This window comes from Ranitomeya imitator, chromosome 2 (assembly GCF_032444005.1).
Source record: "Ranitomeya imitator isolate aRanImi1 chromosome 2, aRanImi1.pri, whole genome shotgun sequence".
Classification (NCBI taxonomy): Eukaryota; Metazoa; Chordata; class Amphibia; order Anura; family Dendrobatidae; genus Ranitomeya; species Ranitomeya imitator.
Window position 1 is genome coordinate 672,138,433 of NC_091283.1, and position 25,919 is coordinate 672,164,351.

The window sequence follows — 25,919 nt, forward strand, 5'->3', positions numbered from 1 at the left end:
CATTCCCCACCTGCCTGTTACATCAACTCACTCACCCAGTGCCATGCTGTGAGATCTGTCTGCTGCCGGCTCCACACCATGTGCTCCATGGCCGCTTACTCTGTGTACACTTCCTGGCTGTGTGCATAGGGGGGCGGCGCCAGCAACTCCGGAATCTTATTGAGACTGTGTGCACCTCCCTTAGGTGCTCCTGGCCAATAGCCTTGAGGTCTCTTGATATTTAAGGCATCCTCACCCATTGAAGGATGCCTGTGCAAACTATTCCCCCTCAGTTAGCATTTGCTACTGAGCTGCCAGGTCGTGTCTGTTTCCGGTCTCAGAGGGCTGCAATACTGCAGGCCTTCATCTGTGTTCTGTTAGTGTATCCGTGTCTGTTCCTGTCTGAACTCTGGTCTATGTCCGTTCCTGTTTCTCCTTTGTCATTTGTCATTTCCCACTCTGCTGTGTGTACCTCCGCCTTATCTTTCTGCTCTGTTCGCCACTGTCTGTGGTTCTGCTTCTCTCTGCTCAGTTCTACCACAACCTGTGGTTCTGTGTCTCTCAGCTTTTCTCTCAGCTCTGCTCTGTGTAACTTTTCTCTGCACTCTGACCTTGCTCTGCACTCTGTGGCTCTGCCCTGCTCTCGCTCTGCTCCTTGAGGTTCTACCTGGCTCCGCTCCTTGCGGCTCAGCGTGTCCGCTCTTGGCTCCGCCTCCAGCGTGTCCGCTCTTGGCTCCGCCTCCAGCGTGTCCGCTCTTGGCTCCGCCTCCAGCGTGTCCGCTCTTGGCTCCGCCTCCAGCGTGTCCGCTCTTGGCTCCGCCTCCAGCGTGTCCGCTCTTGGCTCCGCCTCCAGCGTGTCCGCTCTTGGCTCCGCCTCCAGCGTGTCCGCTCTTGGCTCCGCCTCCAGCGTGTCCGCTCTTGGCTCCGCCTCCAGCGTGTCCGCTCTTGGCTCCGCCTTCTCCTTCTCTTAGCTCCACCTCCTACTCTTACTCCGCCTCCTGTGATTCTGCTTTGCTTCCACTTTTGCTCTATCTTTATTCTGCAACTTGCCATACAGGTCTCTACCGCAACATCATGAGAAGTGCGGTGATGAAGATGACTCATCATGAGAAGTGCGGTGATGAAGATGACTCATCTTCATCACCGCACTTCTCATGATGTTGCCTCATTCGCGCCACCAGGCCTTGCATCTCTTTGTTGCATTGTTTGCATTTTGCACGCATGCCTGCCTTACCGATAGGCGAAGGAGCTTCATTAAAATATTCCCAAACTGGGTCTCTTTTACGGCCTTCTGCCGTAAGGAAAGAATGTAATAAACCTGTAAGTATATACTATATACAGGTATATAAGTAAGTAAACCTGTAAGTATATACTATACTATAAGAATGTAAGTATATACTATATACAGGATGAGATGACATACAGGTATATGCTATATATAGAAGATGACATACAGGTATATGCTATATATAGAAGATGACATACAGGTATATACTATATACAGGAGGAGATGACAGATATATACTATATACAGGGGAGATGACACACGTATATACTATATACAGGAGGAGATGACATACAGGTATATACTATATATAGAAGATGACATACAGGTATATACTATATATAGGAGGAGATGACATACATGTATATACTATATACAGGGGAGATGACACACAGCAGGTATATACTATATACAGGGGAGATGACATACAGGTATATACTATATATAAGGGACAAACAGAGAACACACAACCGAACAAATGCCCAAAAATAAATTAAATTCAAAATAGATTTATTTATACAAAAATATATACCAATTGGTAGGGGGAAAAAGAAACCAAAAGAGAGGCACAACAACAAGGAGACAGGGCAACATACAATCCTGTACTGGTAGAATAATGGCCAAATATAAAATAGAAAAAATATATAATAAATATATATAAAGCCAACTACAGAATTGAAAGATTAAATATAAATATATATATATATATATATACACAAAAAATATTTCTTGTAGAAAACATATATATATGATCATAAAAGGATATGTGTACATATATATATATATATATATATATGTATATTATATGACCGCACACAATAATATTAAATAATGAAAAAATAAATAAATAAATGAAAGAATAAAAAAATGAAAAAATGGGTGGTACACCTTTAAGAGAGACCCAAAGGGGTTGATATAATATCCATAGCGGTAGGATGTGAAAACCAATACTAGAAAATGTAGAAATGTGCGGCTACATACAATATGTGCCAATATACTTAAATATTAATAAGGGATACAGGGAGCTGCTGCATAGATCAGAAGACACTATAACGTGTAACACAACAAGTAAATAATGTTATTACTGCAAATAGCAAAATGGAGTGTCACAAAGCAGGCTATACCTGTAGTGCCGCCCTCCTCCTGGATGTGCCAGTCCCCGACGCGCGTTTCGGCGTCAGCCTTCGTCAGGGGGTGGCAACATCCTGCAGAGAGGAAGCATATAAAGGGGGAGCACCCAATGAGCAGGGGCGACGGATGAGAAATGACGCGCACCGCTATTGGGCAGAAACACGGCGACCGCCGCCGCCAGCCCACGTGATCCCCGACGCCGCGTACATATGACGCAGCACCGAGGGACATGGAACCGGAAGGCGGGGACGCCATGATCCCCAACAACGATGCGCGTACCATCCGGCCCGCCGTCATTGGTTAGTGAGGGACATGTGACCAACAGGTCCTGGAAGGGTAAAGGAGAATCAAGGAGAAAACAAACGTAAAGGTCCTGGAGATGTATGAATTAAAGCTGATATAGTGGAATGTAGGAAAGAACTATAAGGGACATATACCTTAAAAGTATATTGCAAAAAGAGGGAGGAAAGAAGGATATGTAAATAAATAATTGAATAAAAATGTATATATATATAAAAGTATGCATAGGCGTATGATGGACAAGAAAAATATATATGCTAAAGTGCACAAAGAAAACGTGATATGCATAAAAAGGAAAAAAGAAAGAAAAAATATATATATGTGAGTGAAAAACAAACCACCGAAAAAAGAGGGGGGTGTGGGGGTAATAAAGGAATGAAAAAAAGTGCAAAATAACATCCACAAAAAATGTATATATGTACATAAACACGATAAATGAATAATAAATGTAAATGTGATGGATTATAAGACTGGACGAGACCAGACGAGCAAAGTGAAATATGTGCTATATAATATAATACCAACACACGCATACCAATGAAAATATATGCACATACATATACATATACATACATGAACATGTGTAAAAATATTGAATAAAAAATAGAAAAAATAGAAAAAACATAATTATTATATAATAACATGGGGAAGTAGTATGAATAATAAATAAGTTCAAATGTCCATCATTCTTCTCATATTCATCTTGATCATAGATAATGGGGAGAAAGAAATCTCCAACCAACATTCAACTCCGTCCTGACAACGAGTCAATCAAGAAGGATGTCCGCAGAAGAAAAAACTGCCATAACTTCAGTGGCTGAACTCTCCAGACATATAGGACCTTCATCCAAGGAACACCAGGTAAGTGAAAACTGAAAAACTAGGAACATATAAATGGTAAGTATAATAAATATAAATAAATAAATAAATATACCTAAAAAGGAAAAAAGAAAAAGGAAAAAAAAAGGGGGGTGCAAAAAAAGAGAAATATAATATGTTATATAATTATAAAATAGCATGAAATGCTCACCATGAAACGATTAAAAACAGCTAAAAGGCAAAATTTAATAAGACAATGGATAAAACCATACAGAAAAATTGCGCAGACTCTACACAGGATACGATGGTGGAAAAGGAAATTTATAAAAAAGGAACAAAGCTGATGTTTTCGTTTAAACCACGGGGTTGTATAGTGTCCAGGGACCAGATCCATCTAGCTTCCTTTTGTGCTAGTTTTTGACTAATGTTACCTCCTCGCATAGATGGATTAATTTTGTCAATGCCCCTGATTTTTAAAAGAGATGGATCACAGTTGTGAAATTGCTTAAAATGTTTAGGAATGGTTTTAAGAGTGCTAGGGTCAACCTCATTATTTTGTGCGGCAATAATACCATTGACGTGCTCTCGTACCCTCACCTTGAATTGGCGAGTGGTAAGGCCAACATAGATTTTGGGACAGGGGCATGTGGCATAATAAATGACCGCCTTGGTCTCACAATTAATAAAGTGTCGAATATTATAATGTTTTGTTCCAGAGGAATCATTAAATGTATGAGTTCTTTCTATGTTAGGGCATGCTTTACAGTGGCCACATTGAAAAGACCCCTTCTTAGGTTGAATTTGGGAAAGAAAAGTTTTAGAATTACTTTCATAGTGGCTTTTTACCAATGTATCACGGATATTCCTTGATCTGCGAAATGTAATACTTGGTTGTTCATTCAAATATTTGGAAAGTGTCTCATCTGCAAGAAGAATAGGCCATGCTTTCTCAAGTATTTGTCTCATCTTCCGATTTTCAGAATGGTAGTCGGTAATAAAGCGTACATTCATAGTGTCAGATCGAGTTGGAGCGGAGTATAACAACTCATTCCTGGATGAGTATTTGGCTCTGTTATATGCCCGTTTCAAACTCCGGTGACTATATCCGCGATCCAAAAATCTAACTTTTAATTCTTGTGCCCGGATTTCAAAATCATTATCCGTAGAACATAGACGTCTAAGTCTCAAAAATTGGCCAACTGGAATTGATTTGATCAAAGATTGGGGGTGGGCAGATGAGGCATGAAGTAGCGAGTTGGTTGAGGTCTGTTTACGAAAAATGTCAGTTTGCAAGATATTATCCTGGTCACGTTTTACAAGAACGTCCAAAAAGTTAGATTTTTGGATCGCGGATATAGTCACCGGAGTTTGAAACGGGCATATAACAGAGCCAAATACTCATCCAGGAATGAGTTGTTATACTCCGCTCCAACTCGATCTGACACACTATGAATGTACGCTTTATTACCGACTACCATTCTGAAAATCGGAAGATGAGACAAATACTTGAGAAAGCATGGCCTATTCTTCTTGCAGATGAGACACTTTCCAAATATTTGAATGAACAACCAAGTATTACATTTCGCAGATCAAGGAATATCCGTGATACATTGGTAAAAAGCCACTATGAAAGTAATTCTAAAACTTTTCTTTCCCAAATTCAACCTAAGAAGGGGTCTTTTCAATGTGGCCACTGTAAAGCATGCCCTAACATAGAAAGAACTCATACATTTAATGATTCCTCTGGAACAAAACATTATAATATTCGACACTTTATTAATTGTGAGACCAAGGCGGTCATTTATTATGCCACATGCCCCTGTCCCAAAATCTATGTTGGCCTTACCACTCGCCAATTCAAGGTGAGGGTACGAGAGCACGTCAATGGTATTATTGCCGCACAAAATAATGAGGTTGACCCTAGCACTCTTAAAACCATTCCTAAACATTTTAAGCAATTTCACAACTGTGATCCATCTCTTTTAAAAATCAGGGGCATTGACAAAATTAATCCATCTATGCGAGGAGGTAACATTAGTCAAAAACTAGCACAAAAGGAAGCTAGATGGATCTGGTCCCTGGACACTATACAACCCCGTGGTTTAAACGAAAACATCAGCTTTGTTCCTTTTTTATAAATTTCCTTTTCCACCATCGTATCCTGTGTAGAGTCTGCGCAATTTTTCTGTATGGTTTTATCCATTGTCTTATTAAATTTTGCCTTTTAGCTGTTTTTAATCGTTTCATGGTGAGCATTTCATGCTATTTTATAATTATATAATATATTATATTTCTCTTTTTTTGCACCCCCCTTTTTTTTTCCTTTTTCTTTTTTCCTTTTTAGGTATATTTATTTATTTATTTATATTTATTATACTTACCATTTATATGTTCCTAGTTTTTCAGTTTTCACTTACCTGGTGTTCCTTGGATGAAGGTCCTATATGTCTGGAGAGTTCAGCCACTGAAGTTATGGCAGTTTTTTCTTCTGCGGACATCCTTCTTGATTGACTCGTTGTCAGGACGGAGTTGAATGTTGGTTGGAGATTTCTTTCTCCCCATTATCTATGATCAAGATGAATATGAGAAGAATGATGGACATTTGAACTTATTTATTATTCATACTACTTCCCCATGTTATTATATAATCATTATGTTTTTTCTATTTTTTCTATTTTTTCTATTTTTTATTCAATATTTTTACACATGTTCATGTATGTATATGTATATGTATGTGCATATATTTTCATTGGTATGCGTGTGTTGGTATTATATTATATAGCACATATTTCACTTTGCTCGTCTGGTCTCGTCCAGTCTTATAATCCATCACATTTACATTTATTATTCATTTATCGTGTTTATGTACATATATACATTTTTTGTGGATGTTATTTTGCACTTTTTTTCATTCCTTTATTACCCCCACACCCCCCTCTTTTTTCGGTGGTTTGTTTTTCACTCACATATATATATTTTTTCTTTCTTTTTTCCTTTTTATGCATATCACATTTTCTTTGTGCACTTTAGCATATATATTTTTCTTGTCCATCATACGCCTATGCATACTTTTATATATATATACATTTTTATTCAATTATTTATTTACATATCCTTCTTTCCTCCCTCTTTTTGCAATATACTTTTAAGGTATATGTCCCTTATAGTTCTTTCCTACATTCCACTATATCAGCTTTAATTCATACATCTCCAGGACCTTTACGTTTGTTTTCTCCTTGATTCTCCTTTACCCTTCCAGGACCTGTTGGTCACATGTCCCTCACTAACCAATGACGGCGGGCCGGATGGTACGCGCATCGTTGTTGGGGATCATGGCGTCCCCGCCTTCCGGTTCCATGTCCCTCGGTGCTGCGTCATATGTACGCGGCGTCGGGGATCACGTGGGCTGGCGGCGGCGGTCGCCGTGTTTCTGCCCAATAGCGGTGCGCGTCATTTCTCATCCGTCGCCCCTGCTCATTGGGTGCTCCCCCTTTATATGCTTCCTCTCTGCAGGATGTTGCCACCCCCTGACGAAGGCTGACGCCGAAACGCGCGTCGGGGACTGGCACATCCAGGAGGAGGGCGGCACTACAGGTATAGCCTGCTTTGTGACACTCCATTTTGCTATTTGCAGTAATAACATTATTTACTTGTTGTGTTACACGTTATAGTGTCTTCTGATCTATGCAGCAGCTCCCTGTATCCCTTATTAATATTTAAGTATATTGGCACATATTGTATGTAGCCGCACATTTCTACATTTTCTAGTATTGGTTTTCACATCCTACCGCTATGGATATTATATCAACCCCTTTGGGTCTCTCTTAAAGGTGTACCACCCATTTTTTCATTTTTTTATTCTTTCATTTATTTATTTATTTTTTCATTATTTAATATTATTGTGTGCGGTCATATAATATACATATATATATATATATATATGTACACATATCCTTTTATGATCATATATATATGTTTTCTACAAGAAATATTTTTTGTGTATATATATATATATATTTATATTTAATCTTTCAATTCTGTAGTTGGCTTTATATATATTTATTATATATTTTTTCTATTTTATATTTGGCCATTATTCTACCAGTACAGGATTGTATGTTGCCCTGTCTCCTTGTTGTTGTGCCTCTCTTTTGGTTTCTTTTTCCCCCTACCAATTGGTATATATTTTTGTATAAATAAATCTATTTTGAATTTAATTTATTTTTGGGCATTTGTTCGGTTGTGTGTTCTCTGTTTGTTATTTATATTTTTCCGATTTGTCCTCCTTATGTCCATTTTGGGATTCATATAATATACATACACATTGGGCATATTATTGAGTTATTAAAATACCTATGTATCCCTTGCTCTGAGTTTTTTCATTTTATATATAAGGGAGATGACAAACATGTATATACTGAGGTGAAAATGAGAGGTGTGAGGTGAAAATGAGGGGTGTGAGGTGAAAATGAAAAGGTGTGAGTGCAAAATGAGGAGTGAGGGAAAATAGTGGAGTGATCCGAAAATGACAGATGTGAGGTCGAAATGACAAGCGTTAGGGGGGGAATGAGAGGAGTGAGGGAGAAAATGAGAGGTGTGAGGGAGAAAATGAGAGGCGTGATGGGAAAATAAGAGAAGTGAGGTGCTATAACTAACCACAGATATTTACTATGCCCAGGCAACGCCGGGCTCTTCAGCTAGTTGTTCAATAAAGATGGCTTCCCCCCCCCCAAAAAAAAGAATGCTGGGAATGTGGGAGAACATTTGAGAGTTTACTGAAAAGAAACACCAGGAAAAAGTTGTGACAGGTAGTGTGTTGGCGCTGTGTAGCAAACACTTGCCTCACTCATTTTCAAAACATTTTGAAATAGAGCAGGGGTGGGGAACCTCAGGCCTTTTAGGGCCCTCGATGACCTTTTATCAGACCCCCTAGCAGATTCTCGGGGACCGCATTCAGGGGCAAGGAGCTGTATTTTGATTGCCACAAGCTCATTAATTTCTTCTTGCTCTTTTAGCACACACAGTGTTCACTACCGATCACTGAAGAGCATGCAATGAAAGAATACGGTATGTCTTGAAACCAGTGCCAGAATCAGGATGTACTTTGTGGACGGAGTATTATGTATGGCCCCCGAAGGATGGCATAAATATCCAAATGGCCCTTCACAAAAAAAGATTCCCCACCCCTGAAACAGAGGAACAAAAATCTCCCTGGACAGGTTTTTATTGAAATGCATTGCAAGTGAAAATGAGAAAAGGGTGTCGAAAAAGGCAAAACTCAGTGATGGAAATAGATTAAGTGAAGAAAAAAAAAATAAATAAATAAAAAATGGTTTTCATACTGTACATCATTTGTTATAAATAAAGTTAATTTTCCTTATTTAAAAACAAAATTGGTGCTTTTTGGGGCTGGAACGGATTAAGAGCATTTCAATTCATTTTCATGGGTATATTTAATTTGATATCCAAGCAAATTGAGTTAAATGCTCGGTCACAGAACAAATTAACTCATAAGTCAAGGTATGGTATTAATAAAATGTAATGTGTCATCACTTTCCAGAGTTATTGCCACATACAGTAACACTGGTCAGATTTGAAAAATTAGGACTGGTCACCAAGGGGCTAAAGCAGGGGTCGGGAACCTATGGCTCATGAGCCAGATGTGGCTCTTTTGAAGGCTGCATCTGGCTCGCAGACAAATCTTTAATAAAAAAAAATAAATAACGCGACAAATATAAAACATTCTCATGGGGGAGTGGCCTGGACCTACATGGCGTCGGATGTATAGTAAATCAGCACCGACGAGAGGAGAATGGCTCACCTAAACCTTCCCCTGACTTCCGTAAACAGTTTTAAAAGACATCTTGATCTCCAAGACGAATAGGGGTGATGCCCTCGATACCACCATTTTTAGAAAACCCGCCTCCACAAACTCTGTACTAAGATGGGATAGTCATCACCCGTATTCTCTCCGGAAAGGCATCCCCAAAGGACAATAACTTCGCTTGAGGAGGAATTGTTCGGATGATGCAGATTTTAAAATCAAGGCAAGGGACCTGAGATCTAGGTTTCTTGACAGGGGTTACCCGGATCGGGTGCTGAGGGAGGCATACCATCATGCCAGAGGACAAACCAGAAGTAATCTGTTGATACCACGGGAGAGGGGGAGAGAGTATGACAAGACCATCAGAATGATCTGTTCCTTTGACAATGGGGCTCCATTGGTTAGGACGGTTCTCAGGAAGCATTGGGGCATACTTGCTATGGATGATGATCTTAAGGATGTTGTGGGTACACAACCACAAATCACATACAGAAAATGTAAAACACTAGGGGATCGACTAGTACATAGCCATCTAACTACATCTAGCAAGGCGACCTGGCTACCAAATAGACCTAAGGGGTGCTATAGATGCGGCACATGTGTAGCGTGTGAAAGTATACAGGTGGGCAAGGAGTTCCACAACATTAACACACAAAAAACATATACCATAAGAGAATTCATCAATTGTAAATCAAAAGGTGTCATATATAGAGCAGCCTGTACTTGTGGCATGACGTATATTGGCAAAACCATCAGGGAACTCAGAAGAAGAGTGGGCGAGCATTTGGGGGATATCCGCAATCAGAGGGATACCCCCATTGCTAGACATGTTAACACCTGTCATGATGGTGATGCCAAGGTCATGAGCTTAATGGGGATTGACAAGGTTGCCCCGCCACTGAGAGGAGGCGACTTTGATAAGATCTTGTTACAAAAGGAAACAAGGTGGATTTTTATATTGGACACATGTCATCCTCATGGACTCAACGATCAGCTCAACTTTAGCTGTTTTCTCTAGGTGGTCTCCAGCATTTTGTATGTATCCCCGCGGGTCACTTTTTAGTGCCTTCCTGGGCTCTCCCATATGTACGACTCCACTCTCCCTGATATATTTGTATTAGTCTATATATAAGTCAGTTTGTTGGTATCCGGTATTTTTCTGTTCCAGAAACAGTCATAATAAACAAAACAATTGCAATGTGTCGGTACAGGGTCACTACCCTGTAACGGTGTTCCCCTCTTGACCGCCTCCTGGCATCAGATAATGGGGATTTTTTCTCCCTGATGGAATCTCCAGGAAGGAGGGGTACCCTCGCCTTAAGTGGGCAATCTTTACAGTGTTTTAATACCATGGCGTCTGTAGCTGTCGCCAATTGGTGACAGCATTCCTGCATCTAGACTAGCACTGTCTTTTATCTCCTCCTCCATAGGGCTTCTCTGGCCCTCCCACCATACCTCGCTCTTCCCCTCTAATCATTATTGTTGTGAATGCACCTTGGAGGTTCTCTAGTCTGGACACTTCCAGCTAGTATCTCGGTAATAATCTGCATATGGTAGGATTATTCACTGACATGTAGGTATCACTTGGGTATATCATGTGACATTAATGGCCACATATATGCATTTTGTTATTTAAGTAAGCAATATCATATGATGTATAGGTGGTTATTTATTTTGCGAGTGAAGCAGGCATTATCATGAGAGGGACGGACTGTTATTTTCCTATTCCTACATTTTCTCCTTTTTATATTGGTGCATTGTATACAGGTGGTTAGGGCTTTTAAGTGCCTCCCCTTTTTTTATCATATTGGAGAGTAACAGCTTTTTTCTTAAATTGGACCCGGGTAATTACTGTCTGCCTTTGCCATCATTGGGCGCCCGGGTCGGCGCTGCACGGGTGTATTTTTACGCTCCCCTGGACGCTGACATCATTACTTAGCGCCCGGAGCTTGCGTCTCACCTGTGGAGCGCACTATAGCTGCGGCGCGCCGGAAGTTGCGTATCTATAATGGCGCCCAGGGTCGGCGTTCCACGAGGGGAGCGCTGTATACTGATATTGCTCCGATGTACACCCTTGTCATACTTAGGCGCCCGGCGCTTGCGTTCCGGTGGTGGAACGCACTACATCAGCGGCGCACCGGAAGTCGGGTATCCAATATGGCGCCGGCACTTCCGGTTTCGCCGTATTGAGCGGCTCGTGAACTGGAGGCATGGGGGAGCTCTGACATGCGCTTCAGGATGGGAGCGCGGCGGGGACCCTATGTGACAGGACTATGTGACGGGTTGGTGGGGGTGACCATTGATTGTTCCAGCTGGCCAGGGGGGAGGGGCTTCTTGCTTATTAGAAGGCAGCGGACGCCATGTGGACCGGACTCACTCAATTTTTGCCGGCAGACAGCACACAGGTCTGCCTGTATTTGGGAAGCCATACAGTCACTGCGTATAGGCTCTGCTCGTTTGGACTGTTAACTATCATCTACGGACATGTTAGCTGTATCCGGGCCAGTTGGCCATTGAAAACTCCCCTGATGAATCTCCACGATTGGAGAAGAAACGCGTAGGGAGGCGCTATCTACATCTAACACTTTTTGGAGGGTGTCCGTAGTGGGACTGATTTGGGCCTGTCCTTGTGAGGACAGGAGTCATTACTGGGGCACGACAGGGGTTTAGGAAACAGGTCCCCCGCCCCCATTTCTTTATCCCACAACTACTGGACCCTCCTAGGGACCCTTCATCATTTGCATGGGGACCCTTTGTCCATGATTGGTGAGATCAAACCATTTTTTATCTGAGCACTGTTTTCGGCGTGAGCACTTTCTAATTTTCTTTTGTATTGTTTTGTCCACTTTTTAATATTATTAGTAAAAGTTATGTTTTATTCTATTGGGTTATGCTCTTCTAGCTGTTTCTACAGTTTTAAAAGACCCCAGACAAGTGGACACGCCCGGAGCGGAGCAGAAATGGCAATGACTGTCACTCAAGAACGGGAGCAGAATCATTTAGGCTAGTTTCACATTTGCGGTTAAGTCCGCAACGTATCGTGCGCAACCGCAAACGCATGCAAAAACGCATGCAAACGTCTGATAACGCAGCGTTTTTTTTATCCGCATCAGCTTAGGCCGGTTTCACATTAGCGTTGCGGACGGCTGTGGACTTCCTCCGTGAAGCCACGCCCTCGGCCGCACCTCTGCAGCTAGCTCCGCCTACTTCTGAATGCGGCCTGCGTACCTATCTTTAACATTAGGTACACAGGTCGTGCCGCTGTATGCGGATGTTTCCGCATGCGTCGTTTTGACGATGCGGCAACCAGCGTAGAACGCAGCTTGTAGCAATTTTTTTTTCTTTGCATCATCAAAAGATGCATGCGGAAGCATCTGCATACAGCAGACCTAATGTTAAAGATAGGTACGCAGGCAGCATGCAGAGGTAGGCGGAGCTAGCGGCAGAGGGCGGGGCTTCACGGAGGAAGTCCGCAGCCCTCCGCAGCTCCTCCAAACGGTAGTGTGAAACTAGCCTTACACATGATGGTAAAAAAAACCACAGCGTTTGCATGCATTTTTACATGTGTCTTAGCTTTTTATGCACATGCATTTCATATTTCCAGGAGGGTGTGTCTCTAACCCCTTCATGACCCAGCCTATTTTGACCTTAATGACCTGGCCGTTTTTGCAATTCTGACCAGTGTCCCTTTATGAGGTTATAACTCGGGATCGCTTCAACGGATCCTAACGTTTCTGAGATTGTTTTTTCGTGACATATTGGGCTTCATGTTAGTGGAAAATTTAGATCAATAATTTTTGCGTTTATTTGTGAAAAAAATGGAAATTTGGCTAAAATTTTGAAAATTTCGCAATTTTCAAATTTTTAATTTTTATTCTGTTAAACCAGAGAGCTATGTGACACAAAATAGTTAATAAATAACATTTCCCACATGTCTACTTTACATCAGCACAATTTTGGAAACAAAATTTTTTTTTGCTAGGAAGTTATAAGGGTTAAAATTTGACCAGCGATTTCTCATTTTTACAACGAAATTTATAAAACCATTTTTTTAGGGACCACCTCACATTTGAAGTCAGTTTGAGGGGTCTGTATGGCTGAAAATACCCAGAAGTGACTCCATTCTAAAAACTGCACCCCTCAAGGTACTCAAAACCACATTCAAGAAGTTTATTAACCCTTCAGGTGCTTCACAGCAGCAGAAGCAACATGGAAGGAAAAAGTGAATATTTAACTTTTTAGTCACAAAAATGATGTTTTAGCAACAATTTTTTTATTTTCCCAAGGGTAAAAAGAGAAACTGGACCCCAAAAGTTATTGTACATTTTGTCCTGAGTACGCCGATACCCCATATGTGGGGGGAACCACTGTCTGGGCACATGACAGGGCTTGGAAGGGAAGGAGCGCCATTTGACTTTTTGAATGAAAAATTGGCTCCAAACTTTAGCGGACCATGTCGCGTTTGGAGAGCCCCTGTGTGCCTAAACATTGGAGCTTCCCCACAAGTGACCCCATTTTGGAAACTAGACCCCCCAAGGAGCTTATCTAGATGCATAGTGTCATGATCTGTACTTTTTTTCCCTGTCCTGTATTTTGTATAATATGTCATGATGTGATGCGACTTCTCTTTCGTTGTATTTACTGTACATTTTGCAATGTCATGGGGTGTATGTAACTAACCTGTCTCCTTCCCCCAATACTTGCAGCCATGAGCTCTAATGTAATTAAGCTTTGTCCACACCACTAGGGAAGGAATAGCCATTCTTCCTCACAGCAGGTGGCTAGTCAAATGCACATAATGAATAGACTAAGTGGAGCCAACCAGTCTAGAATCTTCTGCTGGACCCCAACCATTGAATAGAAGGTGTGACCCCTACCCCCTTCATGGGCGGATCCCAGGAGCTCAGACAATCCATTCTTATTTTGAGATCAGATGTGAGTTGATCCTTGAAGGAGAAGGAGTGGGGATTCTTAGCTGAGGCAAGACCCCACGTCCAGCTGTGACTGCGGAAGCGAACAGGGCGAGACTTGAGCTGAGGACATATCTCGTCGTTCGTGAGATTGTTTTGGGATCCATTGGACTAATTGTGGACTATTGCTTTGTTACCTGGCACAAGGATTATTGGGAGGTGCCCCCAAACCTGTTCCATTGGACTAATTGTGGACTCTGTAGATCTGCCTGCATGTGTTGTTCCAGCGTTCTTGATAATAAATCTGTGGAATCATCCCTTGGCCTATTGTCCCTTCTTGCTCTGCCGTACACCCCGTCACAAACTGGTGGCAAGCAGTGGGATCAGAGCAGAAGGAATGGAGGACAATGGCCCAACATCGGGAACCAACACCGCAGAGTACAAGAACTGGACTTTGGGGAGCCTACAATCAAAGGCCCGTGAAGTAGGAGTCCGTTTTAAGGGACTCTCCAAGGAGCAGCTTATTGAGGCTTTGGAAGGAGTTCGCCTGCAAGATGACGCTGAGGAAGGACCCTCACAGCAAATGGAGGAAAGACTGCAGCCGGAGGTAAATACCCAAAAAAGTCAGTGGGTTGTGTGGTACGAGGAGGAGTTGGCATTGCTGGGAGAAGAGGCCACCATGGACGATAAGAGGGAGGCCATTCACAGAGCTCAGGAGAGGGAGGCCATTCACAGAGCCGAGGAGAGGGAGGCCATTCACAGAGCCGAGGAGAGGGAGGCCATTCACAGAGCCGAGGACAGAGCTCAGGAGATGGCATTGCTGGAGAGGCAGATCGCATTGGAAGCAGCTAGAAGCTCCAGACAGACTGTAACCCCAGCACCCACCATGAGGGAACTCCCCAGAGTGTCCCGCAAAGACTTCAAGCCCTTTAATGAGGCTGCAGGCGACATTGAGGGCTTCTTCCAGGACTTTGAGCATCAGTGTCGATTAATGGAAGTCCCGGAAAGGGAGCGAGTCCGAAATCTGGTGGGGCTCTTAGAGGGTGGAGCTGCCGCAGCCTATAGAGCTATGGACCCTCGGGGAAACTGAGTATGCGGAGATAAAACGGACTATTCTAGAACATTATGCTGTTACCCCAGACACTTACAGGACTCAGTTCCGTACTTTAGCCTGTGATGAGGAAGTGTCTTTCAAGATGTATGCCCACAAACTCAAACAAATATGTCATCGCTGGCTGGAGGCAGAGGAGGCCTTAACCTGGGAGACCTTCCTCCAGGTTATCCTAAAAGAGCAGTTTTACTTCAAGTGCCCTGCTGAGATCCGGGAATGGGTGCGTGAAAGGAGATCAGCCACTGTGGAGGAAGCTGCAGCTCTAGCTGATGAGGCTCTCACCATCAAGCCTCAGTGGAGGGTTCTGTTGGAGGATGGAGAGAGGCCTACCAGCTCCACAACACCAGTGGCCCCCTGTTCTTCTGTCCCCATTGTTCCCCGTTCCTCTAAGCCACCACCTCATGCTGATACCCGTGTAAATGTGCCTCCAGTTGCTTCTACTGCGTTTTCTGGAATACGACGAGGAGAGGAAGTAGCAGAGCGCGGGTGTTATGGTTGTGGGCATCTGGGGCATCTGCAGGCCTCATGCCCAGCCAGCTCATGGAGAAGTCGTCCTCAAACCCCTACAGCACCTTCAGGTGGGAGCCGGCCTCCAGGTTCCCTTACCCCTCGCCCAAGAGGACGCCTTGGATGGAGTGAGACCCAGCAGAGAGGCTATCGATGTGGACAGCCGGGGCATCTGCAAGCCTCCTGCCCAGCTGTTCAAATGAGGATTAATCCTGTACCCAGTCGTATTATTAATTATGTACACCCAAGTGCCATGGAGGATGACGTGTCACCACTACGTGAGGACTGGCCTACCCATGTTGCACCACTAGGAGTTTATGGTGTGCGACCCGCAGCTATGACGACTTCTGCTCATCGAGGTAAGCACTTGCAGGAGGTCGTGCTGGATGGACAGAGACTTATTGGATTTTGTGACTCAGGGGCTTTCCTCACACTGGCTGATCCCCGAGTGGTTCGGCCTGAGGCAATCCATCGAGGACCTGGGATTGTCATTGAACTGGCTGGTGGACAATGGAGGACTATTCCCACAGCCACTGTGGATCTGAACTTTTGTTTTGGGGTCAGGCGATGTGTGGTTGGGGTGATGGGTGGTCTGCCTGCAGATGTTCTCCTGGGCAATGATGTGGGAGAGCTACGATGCCAATTCGTGGCTGCATGAAGCCACATGTAAGTTACGCTCTGCCTGTGTGTACTTAACCAGCGACCTGTAGAGGTCCCTAGTACGTACACAAATTGGGAGGGGAAGGGATTGTCATGATCTGTACTTTTTTCCCTGTCCTGTATTTTGTATAATATGTCATGATGTGATGAGACTTCTCTTTCGTTGTATTTACTGTACATTTTGCAATGTCATGGGGTGTATGTAACTAAAGGTACCTTCACACATAACGATATTGTTAACGATATCGTTGCTATTTGTGACGTAGCAACGATATCGTTAATGAAATCGTTCTATGTGACAGCGACCAACGATCAGGCCCCTGCTGGGAGATCGTTGGTCGCTGAATAAAGTCCAGAACTTTATTTCGTCGCTGGACTCCCTGCTGACATCGCTGGATCGGTGTGTGTGACACCGATCCAGCGATGTCTTCACTGGTAACCAGGGTAAACATCGGGTAACTAAGCGCAGGGCCGCGCTTAGTAACCCGATGTTTACCCTGGTTACCATGCTAAAAGTAATAAAAAACAAACACTAGATACTTGCCTACAGCTGTCTGTCCTCCAGCGCTGTGCTCTGCACTCCTCCTGTACTGGCTGTGAGCCGGAAAGCAGAGCGGTGACGTCACCGCTCTGCTTTCCGGCTCCCAGACAGTACAGGAGGAGAGCAGAGAAGCAGAGCGCAGCGCTGGAGGACAGACGGCTGTAGGTAAGTATCTAGTGTTTGTTTTTTTTTACTTTTAGCATGGTAACCAGGGTAAACATCGGGTTACTAAGCGCGGCCCTGCGCTTAGCTACCCGATGTTTACCCTGGTTACCGGCATCGTTGGTCGCTGGAGAGCGGTCTGTGTGACAGCTCTCCAGCGACCAAACAGCGACGCTGCAGCGATTCGGATCGTTGTCGGTATCGCTGCAGCGTCGCTAAATGTGAAGGGGCCTTAACCTGTCTCCTTCCCCCAATACTTGCAGCCCTGAGCTCTAATGTAATTAAGCTTTGTCCACACCACTAGGGAAGGAATAGCCATTCTTCCTCACAGCAGGTGGCTAGTCAAATGCACATAATGAATAGACTAAGTGGAGCCAACCAGTCTAGAATCTTCTGCTGGACCCCAACCATTGAATAGAAGGTGTGACCCCTACCCCCTTCATGGGCGGATCCCAGGAGCTCAGACAATCCATTCTTATTTTGAGATCAGATGTGAGTTGATCCTTGAAGGAGAAGGAATGGGGATTCTTAGCTGAGGCAAGACCCCACGTCCAGCTGTGACTGCGGAAGCGAACAGGGCGAGACTTGAGCTGAGGACATATCTCGTCGTTCGTGAGATTGTTTTGGGATCCATTGGACTAATTGTGGACTATTGCTTTGTTACCTGGCACAAGGATTATCGGGAGGTGCCCCCGAACCTGTTCCATTGGACTAATTGTGGACTCTGTAGATCTACCTGCATGTGTTGTTCCAGCGTTCTTGGTAATAAATCTGTGGAATCATCCCTTGGCCTATTGTCCCTTCTTGCTCTGCCGTACACCCCGTCACACATAGTGAGCACTTTGAACCCCCAGGTGCTTCACAAATTGATCCGTAAAAAAGAAAAAGTACTTTTTTTTTTTTTTTTCTTCACAAAAAATTTCTTTTAGCCTCAATTTTTTCATTTTCACATGGGCAACAGGATAAAATGGTTCCTAAAACGTGTTGGGCAATTTCTCCTGAGTACACTGATACCTCATATGTGGTCACAAACCACTGTTTGTGCACACGGCAAGGCTCGGAAGGGAAGGAGTGCCATTTGACTTTTGAATGAAAAATTAGCTCCAATCGTTAGCGGACACCATGTCGGGTTTGGAGAGCCCGTGTGCCTAAACATTGGAGCTCCCCCACATGTGACATGGAAACTAGACCTCCAATGGAACTAATCTAGATATGTGGTGACCACTTTAAACCCCCAAGTGCTTCACAGAAGTTTATAACGCAGAGCCGTGAAAATAAAAAATCATTTTTCTTTCCTCAAAAATGATGTTTTAGCAAGCAATTTTTTATTTTCGCAAGGGTAACAGGAGAAATTGGACCCCAGTAAGTTGTTGCCCAGTTTGTCCTGAGTACACTGGTACCCCATATGTGGGGGTAAACCACTGTTTGGGCACACGTCAGGGCTCGGAAGGGAGGGAGCACCATTTGACTTTTTGAACGCAAGATTGGCTGGAATCAATGGTGGCGCCATGTTGCGTTTGGAGACCCCTGATGTGCCTAAACAGTGGAAACCCCTCAATTCTAAATTCAACACTAACTCCAACACACCCCTAACGCTAATCCCAACTGTAGCCATAACCCTAATAACAACCCTAACCCCAACACACCCCTAACCACAACCCTAACCCCAACACACCCGTAACCCCAATCCCAACCCTAACCCTAATCCCAACCCTAACCACAACTTTAACCCCAACACACTCCTAACCATAAGCCTAACCACAAGCCTAATCTTAACCCTATTTCCAACCCTAGCCCTAATTCCAACCCTAAACCTAAGGCTATATGCCTACGTTGCGGATTCGTGTGATTTTTCCGCACAATTTTTGAAAAATCCGCAGGTAAAAGGCACCTGCGGATTTACAGCGGATTTCCAGTGTTTTTTGGTGCGGATTTCACCTGCGGATTCCTATTGAGGAACAGGTGTAAACGCTGCGGAATCCGCGCAAAGAATTGACATGCTGCGGAAAATACAACGCAGCGGTATTTTCCGCACCACGGGCACAGCGGATTTGGTTTTCCATAGGTTTACATGGTCCTGTAAACCTGATGGAAAACGGCTATGAATCCGCAGCGGCCAATCCGCTGCGGATTCGCAGCCAAATCCGCACCGTGTGCACATAGCCTAATTCTAACCCTAGTGGAAAAAAAAAATATATATATATATATTTTCTTTATTTTATTATTTTCCCTACCTATGGGGGTGATAAAGGGGGGGGGTCATTTACTATTTTTTTTTAGATTGATCACTGTGATAAAACCTAAATATACCTGGAATATACCTGCACTGCGCCCGCCATTTTTTGGAAGATGGCGGCGCCCATGAAGAAGACAGAGGGACACCGGGAGGCTTGGTAAGTATAACGGGGGGGGGAGGAGGGGGGTCAGAGATCGCAGCACGGGGGGGGTGGGGATCGGAGGACGGGGGGGTGGCATCGAAGCACGGGGGAGCGGGCAGGAGGATGGGGGAGCAGACAGGATGATGGAGGGGAGCGGAGCACAGGACGGAGGACTGGGGAGGAGATCGGTGGCGGTGGGGGGGAGGCACATCAGGGTTTCCAGCCATGGCCGATGATATTGCAGCATCGGCCATGGCTGGATTGTAATATTTCACCAGTTTTCATAGGTAAAATATTACAAATCGCTCTGATTGGCAGTTTCACTTTCAACAGCCAATCAGAGCGATCGTAGCCCCGGGGGGGGGGGGGGGGGGTGAAGCCCCCTGGGCTGAAGTACCACTCCCCCTGTCCCTGCAGATCGGGTGAAATTGGAGTTAACCCTTTCACCCGATCTGCAGGGACGCGATCCCTCCATGACGCCACATAGGCGTCACAGGTCGGATTGGCACCAACTTTCATGACGCCTACGTGGCATCAAAGGTCGGGAAGGGGTTAATGGGCATGTGTCTAAATCTGTTCCAGGACATGCGCAGTCCAAAGTACGCAAGCGCATCAAACGCATGCGTACGCAAAGACATGTGTACGCATGCGTTCTCATAGAGAGTAATGCATTTTTTTGCCGCATTGCTTGCGCTAACAACCGCATACGTTTCTAGGTGGCAAATTGTTGCCTGTAAAATTACTACATGTAGCGTTTACCGCGCGAAGCCGCAGACGACGAAACGATGCGTGAGTCGTCAAATGCGGCAAAACGCAACCAATCGCAGACACATGTGTCCCTAATGTTAAAGATAGGAATACACGACGCATGCGGAAAATTGCGGCACAAACGCTGCGGACACAACCACAAATGTGAAATCAGCCTAAGCGCAGACCGGAGGTGAGCTCACCAGCAGGTATAGGGAGGTCCTGCGCTGTCAGTCGGCAGTCTGCTCACCCCAGACTAGCAGCAACTGAGCTCTGCTTGCTCAAGTGCAGCTCTAGCTATCAGGAGAGTGGGCGCCTTATTTCCCAGGTGACAGCTTCCTGCAGTGTGGACCAGAAGGTCGTTGTGAGGTCAGGAAGTAAACATCCCTCCTTTTAATCACACTGCAGCATGTGAGTATTGCTGTACTGACAATATTTGTCTCTACGTATGCATGTGAGCAGTCTCTCGCGCATCTAAAGAACATTACAACCAACCTACGATCACGTTTAACGGATGGAAGTCTCAACTCCTGCATGAAGCTTAACTTAACCACATATCAACCAGACTACAAAGCCATCAGCAAAACCATGCAGCACCAGAAGTCACATTAATGGTAATAAGTACTTTATTTATCATTGGTTAGCAACAGCATAACAACGACTTATCGTACTTTAAAATTGTTGGTCTTACATAAAATGCACACATTTACTGGTATTTAGTTTTAAACAGATTATATGGTTCTCAAGGAATTACTTTTTAAAATATGTGACGTTCATGGCTCCCTCAGCCAAAAAGGATCCCGACCCCTGGGCTAAAGGATCATTCTTATATTCTAAAACAACCAATTTTACTAATAACTTTTTATTAATATGTGGCCCCATTTTTCCATTATCCTTACTTATTTATTCTTTACAGATGATGCTTAAGGTACTGCTGTCAGAGTGGAGGTCAAACATGCATTTTACTGGAACGATTGTAAGCAGTATTTTTCGCCTGGCCTAGAGCGCACTTAACTTCTGATTCCAGTCACCGCTCTGCAGCCACCGATGCTGTGGATTAATGGTTTCTTCATACAGCAGCACAAAGATGCCAGCCTGAACTTTCTCCTACCAATCAGAACTTGTGAAGTGGGGAGCAATGCATTCTTTTATTCAGAAAATTACAAAAGATAAAGAAAAAATCCACATAAAATGTTAGTACATAGTGGATGCTTTCCTGAAACGGAAAGTACTTGCAAGCAGCATAATACAAAGAATAGCAGGTTTACCCAGAATCCTTTGCAGTAGGCGGAGCTATGCAAATCATCTCATGCAAAAGAGATGATTTGCATAGCTCCACCTACTGCAAAGGATTCTGGGTAAACCTGCTATTCTTTGTATTATGCTGCTTGCAAGTACTTTCCGTTTCAGGAAAGCATCCACTATGTATTTCCTTTAAGTAGAGGGCTTTTCGGTCTCTTTCGTCCCGCTACATTTAGCCCAACTTGGGTCTATCCCTAAGGTGGCTAGCATGTACATAAAATGTTACTAACTTTGTTATGCTGCTGCCGCTTCACAGAATCCAGTTTCCTGCTGATCTCTTTACACGTTGCAGCTTGCGGTGAAAGTTGATCAATAATTTTGTTGATTTGCCTTAAACAGGTGAGACATGAACTGCAAATAAAAGGAAAATAGAATTAGACTTACCAGTAATTCAGCTCATAAGAGCCCTCCAGGACAGCACCAAAGGAGAATGACTCCCCCACCCCAATAGGGCCAGGAAACACAAAAAGAGTAAAAAAAAGTCCCCTCCCCCATCTCCTTTCCAGTGTTTTTCTCAAGAACCATTAGGCTATGTGCACACGTTTTCGCGTTTTTTCGCGGTAAAAACACTATAAAAACTTCTTACAAACGCATACATTATGCATCCTATCATTTAGAATGCATTCTGCATGTTTTGTGCACATGATAAGTTTTTTTCCGCGAAAAAAAACGCATCGCGGTAAAAAAAAGCAGCATGTTCATTAATTTTGCGGATTTTCTGCGTTTTTCCCGCTATTCTATGCATTTGGGCAAAATGCGTCAAAAACGCACCAAAAACGCATAAAAAATGCATGAAAAGACACGAAAAAAAAACGGATGTGGATTTCTGGCAGAAATGTCCAGTTTTGTCAGGAAAATTTCTGCAAGAAATCCTGACGTGTGAACATACCCTTAGTGTATGAATGCCTCAAATACTTAACACCGGATTAAAGTAATACAAGGAACAGAAGGATGGGAATTACCTGTGCTGTCATGGAGGGTTCTTAGAAGCCGAATTACCAGTACTATTTTCTCTAATCACCCTCCATGACAGAGCCACAGGAAAAATACACCGCATTATGTCACGGAGGGACAATAGCCTTCTCCCAAAGGCCGAATCTCTAATGGACACTAGTCTATGTTTGGAGAAGATATCAACCGAAGATCAGGTAGCGGCTCTGCAGATCTGCTGGATGGAAATACTTGCCCTTTCAGCCTAATAAACAGATACAGCCCTAATGGAGTGAGATGTACATTTTTTAGGGGGGAAAGGCGGTAGATTCTGGTTTTCATAAGCTTTGCCGACTGCTCTCAATCTTTTTGGCAATGGTATTCTTTGACGCCTTACCACTTTTTTGACCAAAGAGCTCAACAAAGTTTCTGATCCTTCCTCCAGGATTCCCATCCTTTAAGGTAGTGAAGTACACCCTCTTCGTACATCTAAGGAATGAAACTTTATTTTTTAAAGGTTTGATTTTCTTTTCCACACAGAACCTGGAGCAGCACAACACAATATGTATTTTTTTACTAATGTGTTTCTTTTCGTTTCCACACAGAGCCTGGTGCAGTACAACACAACGTGGTTCATCCTTTGGTGAAGCGGCCCCTCATCGACCACCCACCGAACAGAAGCAGTCCCAATCATCCACCAGTGATGGAGCAACGTGGCAGGATTCACAGGCTGGGGAAGAGGTCCATCTGGTTTTCCCCTCTCCTAGCCCTCTTCCTCTGCTGTGTCTTCTCGTTAGCGGCAGAGGGCCTGGGAGAGGGCAGGCATGCCAGAGTTTATGCACTTAAGCTCGATCTTCCAGGATGGGATTAGGGTGCTTGGTGATAGATTGAAGAGTGGGTTCACCCATGTGAACACACTTTTACAGGGTGTCAACAAACACGTTGACCACCTGGAAGCCAACCTTGAGAGAACAGCGAGACATTTATTTTCAGCCTTTGAGCGGAGCATGTCAGAAAACCTTACGGCTCAACTCCAGCTGGATGTCATGCAGTCCTGCCAGGCTGCTTACAGCTATGCATTTCAGCAGCATCAGTCCCAAAGCTTCCATCCACAGGCCGGAGGATATTACCAGCAGCCGATCATCTTTTCAACTTCCACAGCACCGAACTATTCTCCACCACCACCTCCAGTTCACCGATCCACCACACTGTCGTGTACAGCACCCCTGCCCACTCCAGAACCCCGGCCAATGACTTCAGAGGCAACCACTCCCACTGGGCCAAAAAAAAATAAAAGGACAAAAACACATCATCTTAGGTCCAGGACGAAGACCTAGAGACAGAAATCCCTCCCAATATTGGACCCACCACCTCCACCTACAAATGTTTCCCTATCTTGCTTCCCCAATGTATCCACTCCCATCCCTGATCCAATCCTTCAAATTGTTTCCCCTTCCCCAACTACCACCCAATCCTCATAGCTTCACACCCCCAAGGTCCACCCCATTTCACTCTCTGATACACCCCGACCCTAAACCCAATCACCACACCAAACCTTATCACCTTTTTTTTATTATTATATTGTAAATAAAATTTGCATTTTTTGTTCAAAATTATTTTGTGTTTTCTTTGATTGTCGCACCACCGCAAAAAGATACATGTGTCTATTGTATTTTTGAGAGAACTTGTAAGTTTTAATGGAACACATTTTAATATAACAGGTACATTTGAATAGAACAGGTAAAGTTTAACATAACACGTACATTTTAACATAACACGTACATTTTAAAATTACAGATACAATTTAAAATTACAGGTTTTACTTAGCTGCTTAAACCATTGTATCTTGCCATTCCTCACGGCCATTATCAGACACAAAGTAATCAGCAAACTTATCTATAATTGGAGAAACTTCCACAGTAGTCCTTAAGGTACCTTCACACAACGATATCGTTAACGATATCGTTGCTTTTTGTGACGTAGCAACGATATCGTTAAGGAAATCGTTCTATGTGACAGCGACCAACGATCAGGCCCCTGCTGGGAGATCGTTGGTCGCTGAGGAAAGTCCAGAACTTTATTTCGTCGCTGGACTCCCTGCAGACATCGCCGAATCGGCGTGTGTGACACCGATCCAGCGATGTCTTCACTGGTAACCAGGGTAAACATCGGGTTACTAAGCGCAGGGCCGCGCTTAGTAACCCGATGTTTACCCTGGTTACCAGCGTAAAAATAAAAACAACAAACACTACATACTTACCTACCGCTGTCTGTCCCCGGCGCTGTGCTTCTCTGCACTCCTCCTGCACTGGCTGTGAGCGTCGGTCAGCCGGAAAGCAGAGCGGTGACGTCACCGCTCTGCTTTCCGGCCGCTGTGCTCACAGCCAGTGCAGGAGGAGTGCAGAGAAGCACAGCGCCGGGGACAGACAGCGGTAGGTAAGTATGTAGTGTTTGTTGTTTTTACTTTTACGCTGGTAACCAGGGTAAACATCGGGTTACTAAGCGCGGCCCTGCGCTTAGTAACCCAATGTTTACCCTGGTTACCCGGGGACTTCGGGATCGTTGGTCGCTGGAGAGCTGTCTGTGTGACAGCTCTCCAGCGACGCTGCAGCGATCGACATCGTTGTCGGTATCGCTGCAGCGTCGCTGAGTGTGAAGGTACCTTTAGAGGGTGACTTTGGTATTCATGAAATGTAACAAGTTCCTCAGGTTCTAAGTTGGGCCGCTCTTTTACCATGTCCTAGTTGTGTAGAACAACACATGCTTTCACAACCTCATCAATAGTTTCAATTTTGAGATTAATAGATGTTCCCAAAATGCGCCATTTACATATCAGCAATCCAAAGGCACACTCAACAGTTCTTCGAGCCCTTGTCAGTCGGTAGTTGTAAAAAATTTTTGTGTAATTTAAGTCCCGACTTGAATATGGTTTTTGGAAATTGGTACGCACTTGGAAAGCCTCATCCCCAACCACAACAAATCTCATTGGTGGTCCTTCAGTGTTGGAAAGAGGTTGTGGCTGTGGGAAATTAAAATCATTACCATACAATCGTTGGCTCATGTACGAGTTTTTAAAGTTTGTGAGTAATTTCCTCGTCCAAATGAGCCAATGTCTACGGCGACAAATCCACACTGAGCATTGGCAATCGCCATTAGAACAATGGAATAGTATTTTTTATATTTGAAGTACCCACTTTCACTACCAGAAGGTTTCAGAATCATAATGTTTTTGCCGTCCACAGCCCCCAAGCAGTTAAGAAAATTACACATTTCCTGGAATTTGATAGCATTTTCCAACTAGATTTCAGGTTTGGGTTGGGGGAGGAATTCTGG

The 25,919-nt window shown here is 44.0% G+C and overlaps 1 protein-coding gene across 4 annotated transcripts in view; it reads right to left on the reverse strand.

Moving 5' to 3' along the window:
- Positions 1–25,919, reverse strand: part of ERCC6 (ERCC excision repair 6, chromatin remodeling factor) — a 259,795-nt gene that overhangs the window by 186,921 nt on the left and 46,955 nt on the right. For all 4 annotated transcript variants that reach the window (XM_069753041.1, XM_069753044.1, XM_069753042.1 and 1 more), the window contains exon 3: positions 21,887–22,007. In XM_069753041.1, coding sequence (XP_069609142.1) covers positions 21,887–22,007 — 121 coding nt within the window. The remainder of the gene's footprint in view (positions 1–21,886; positions 22,008–25,919) is intronic.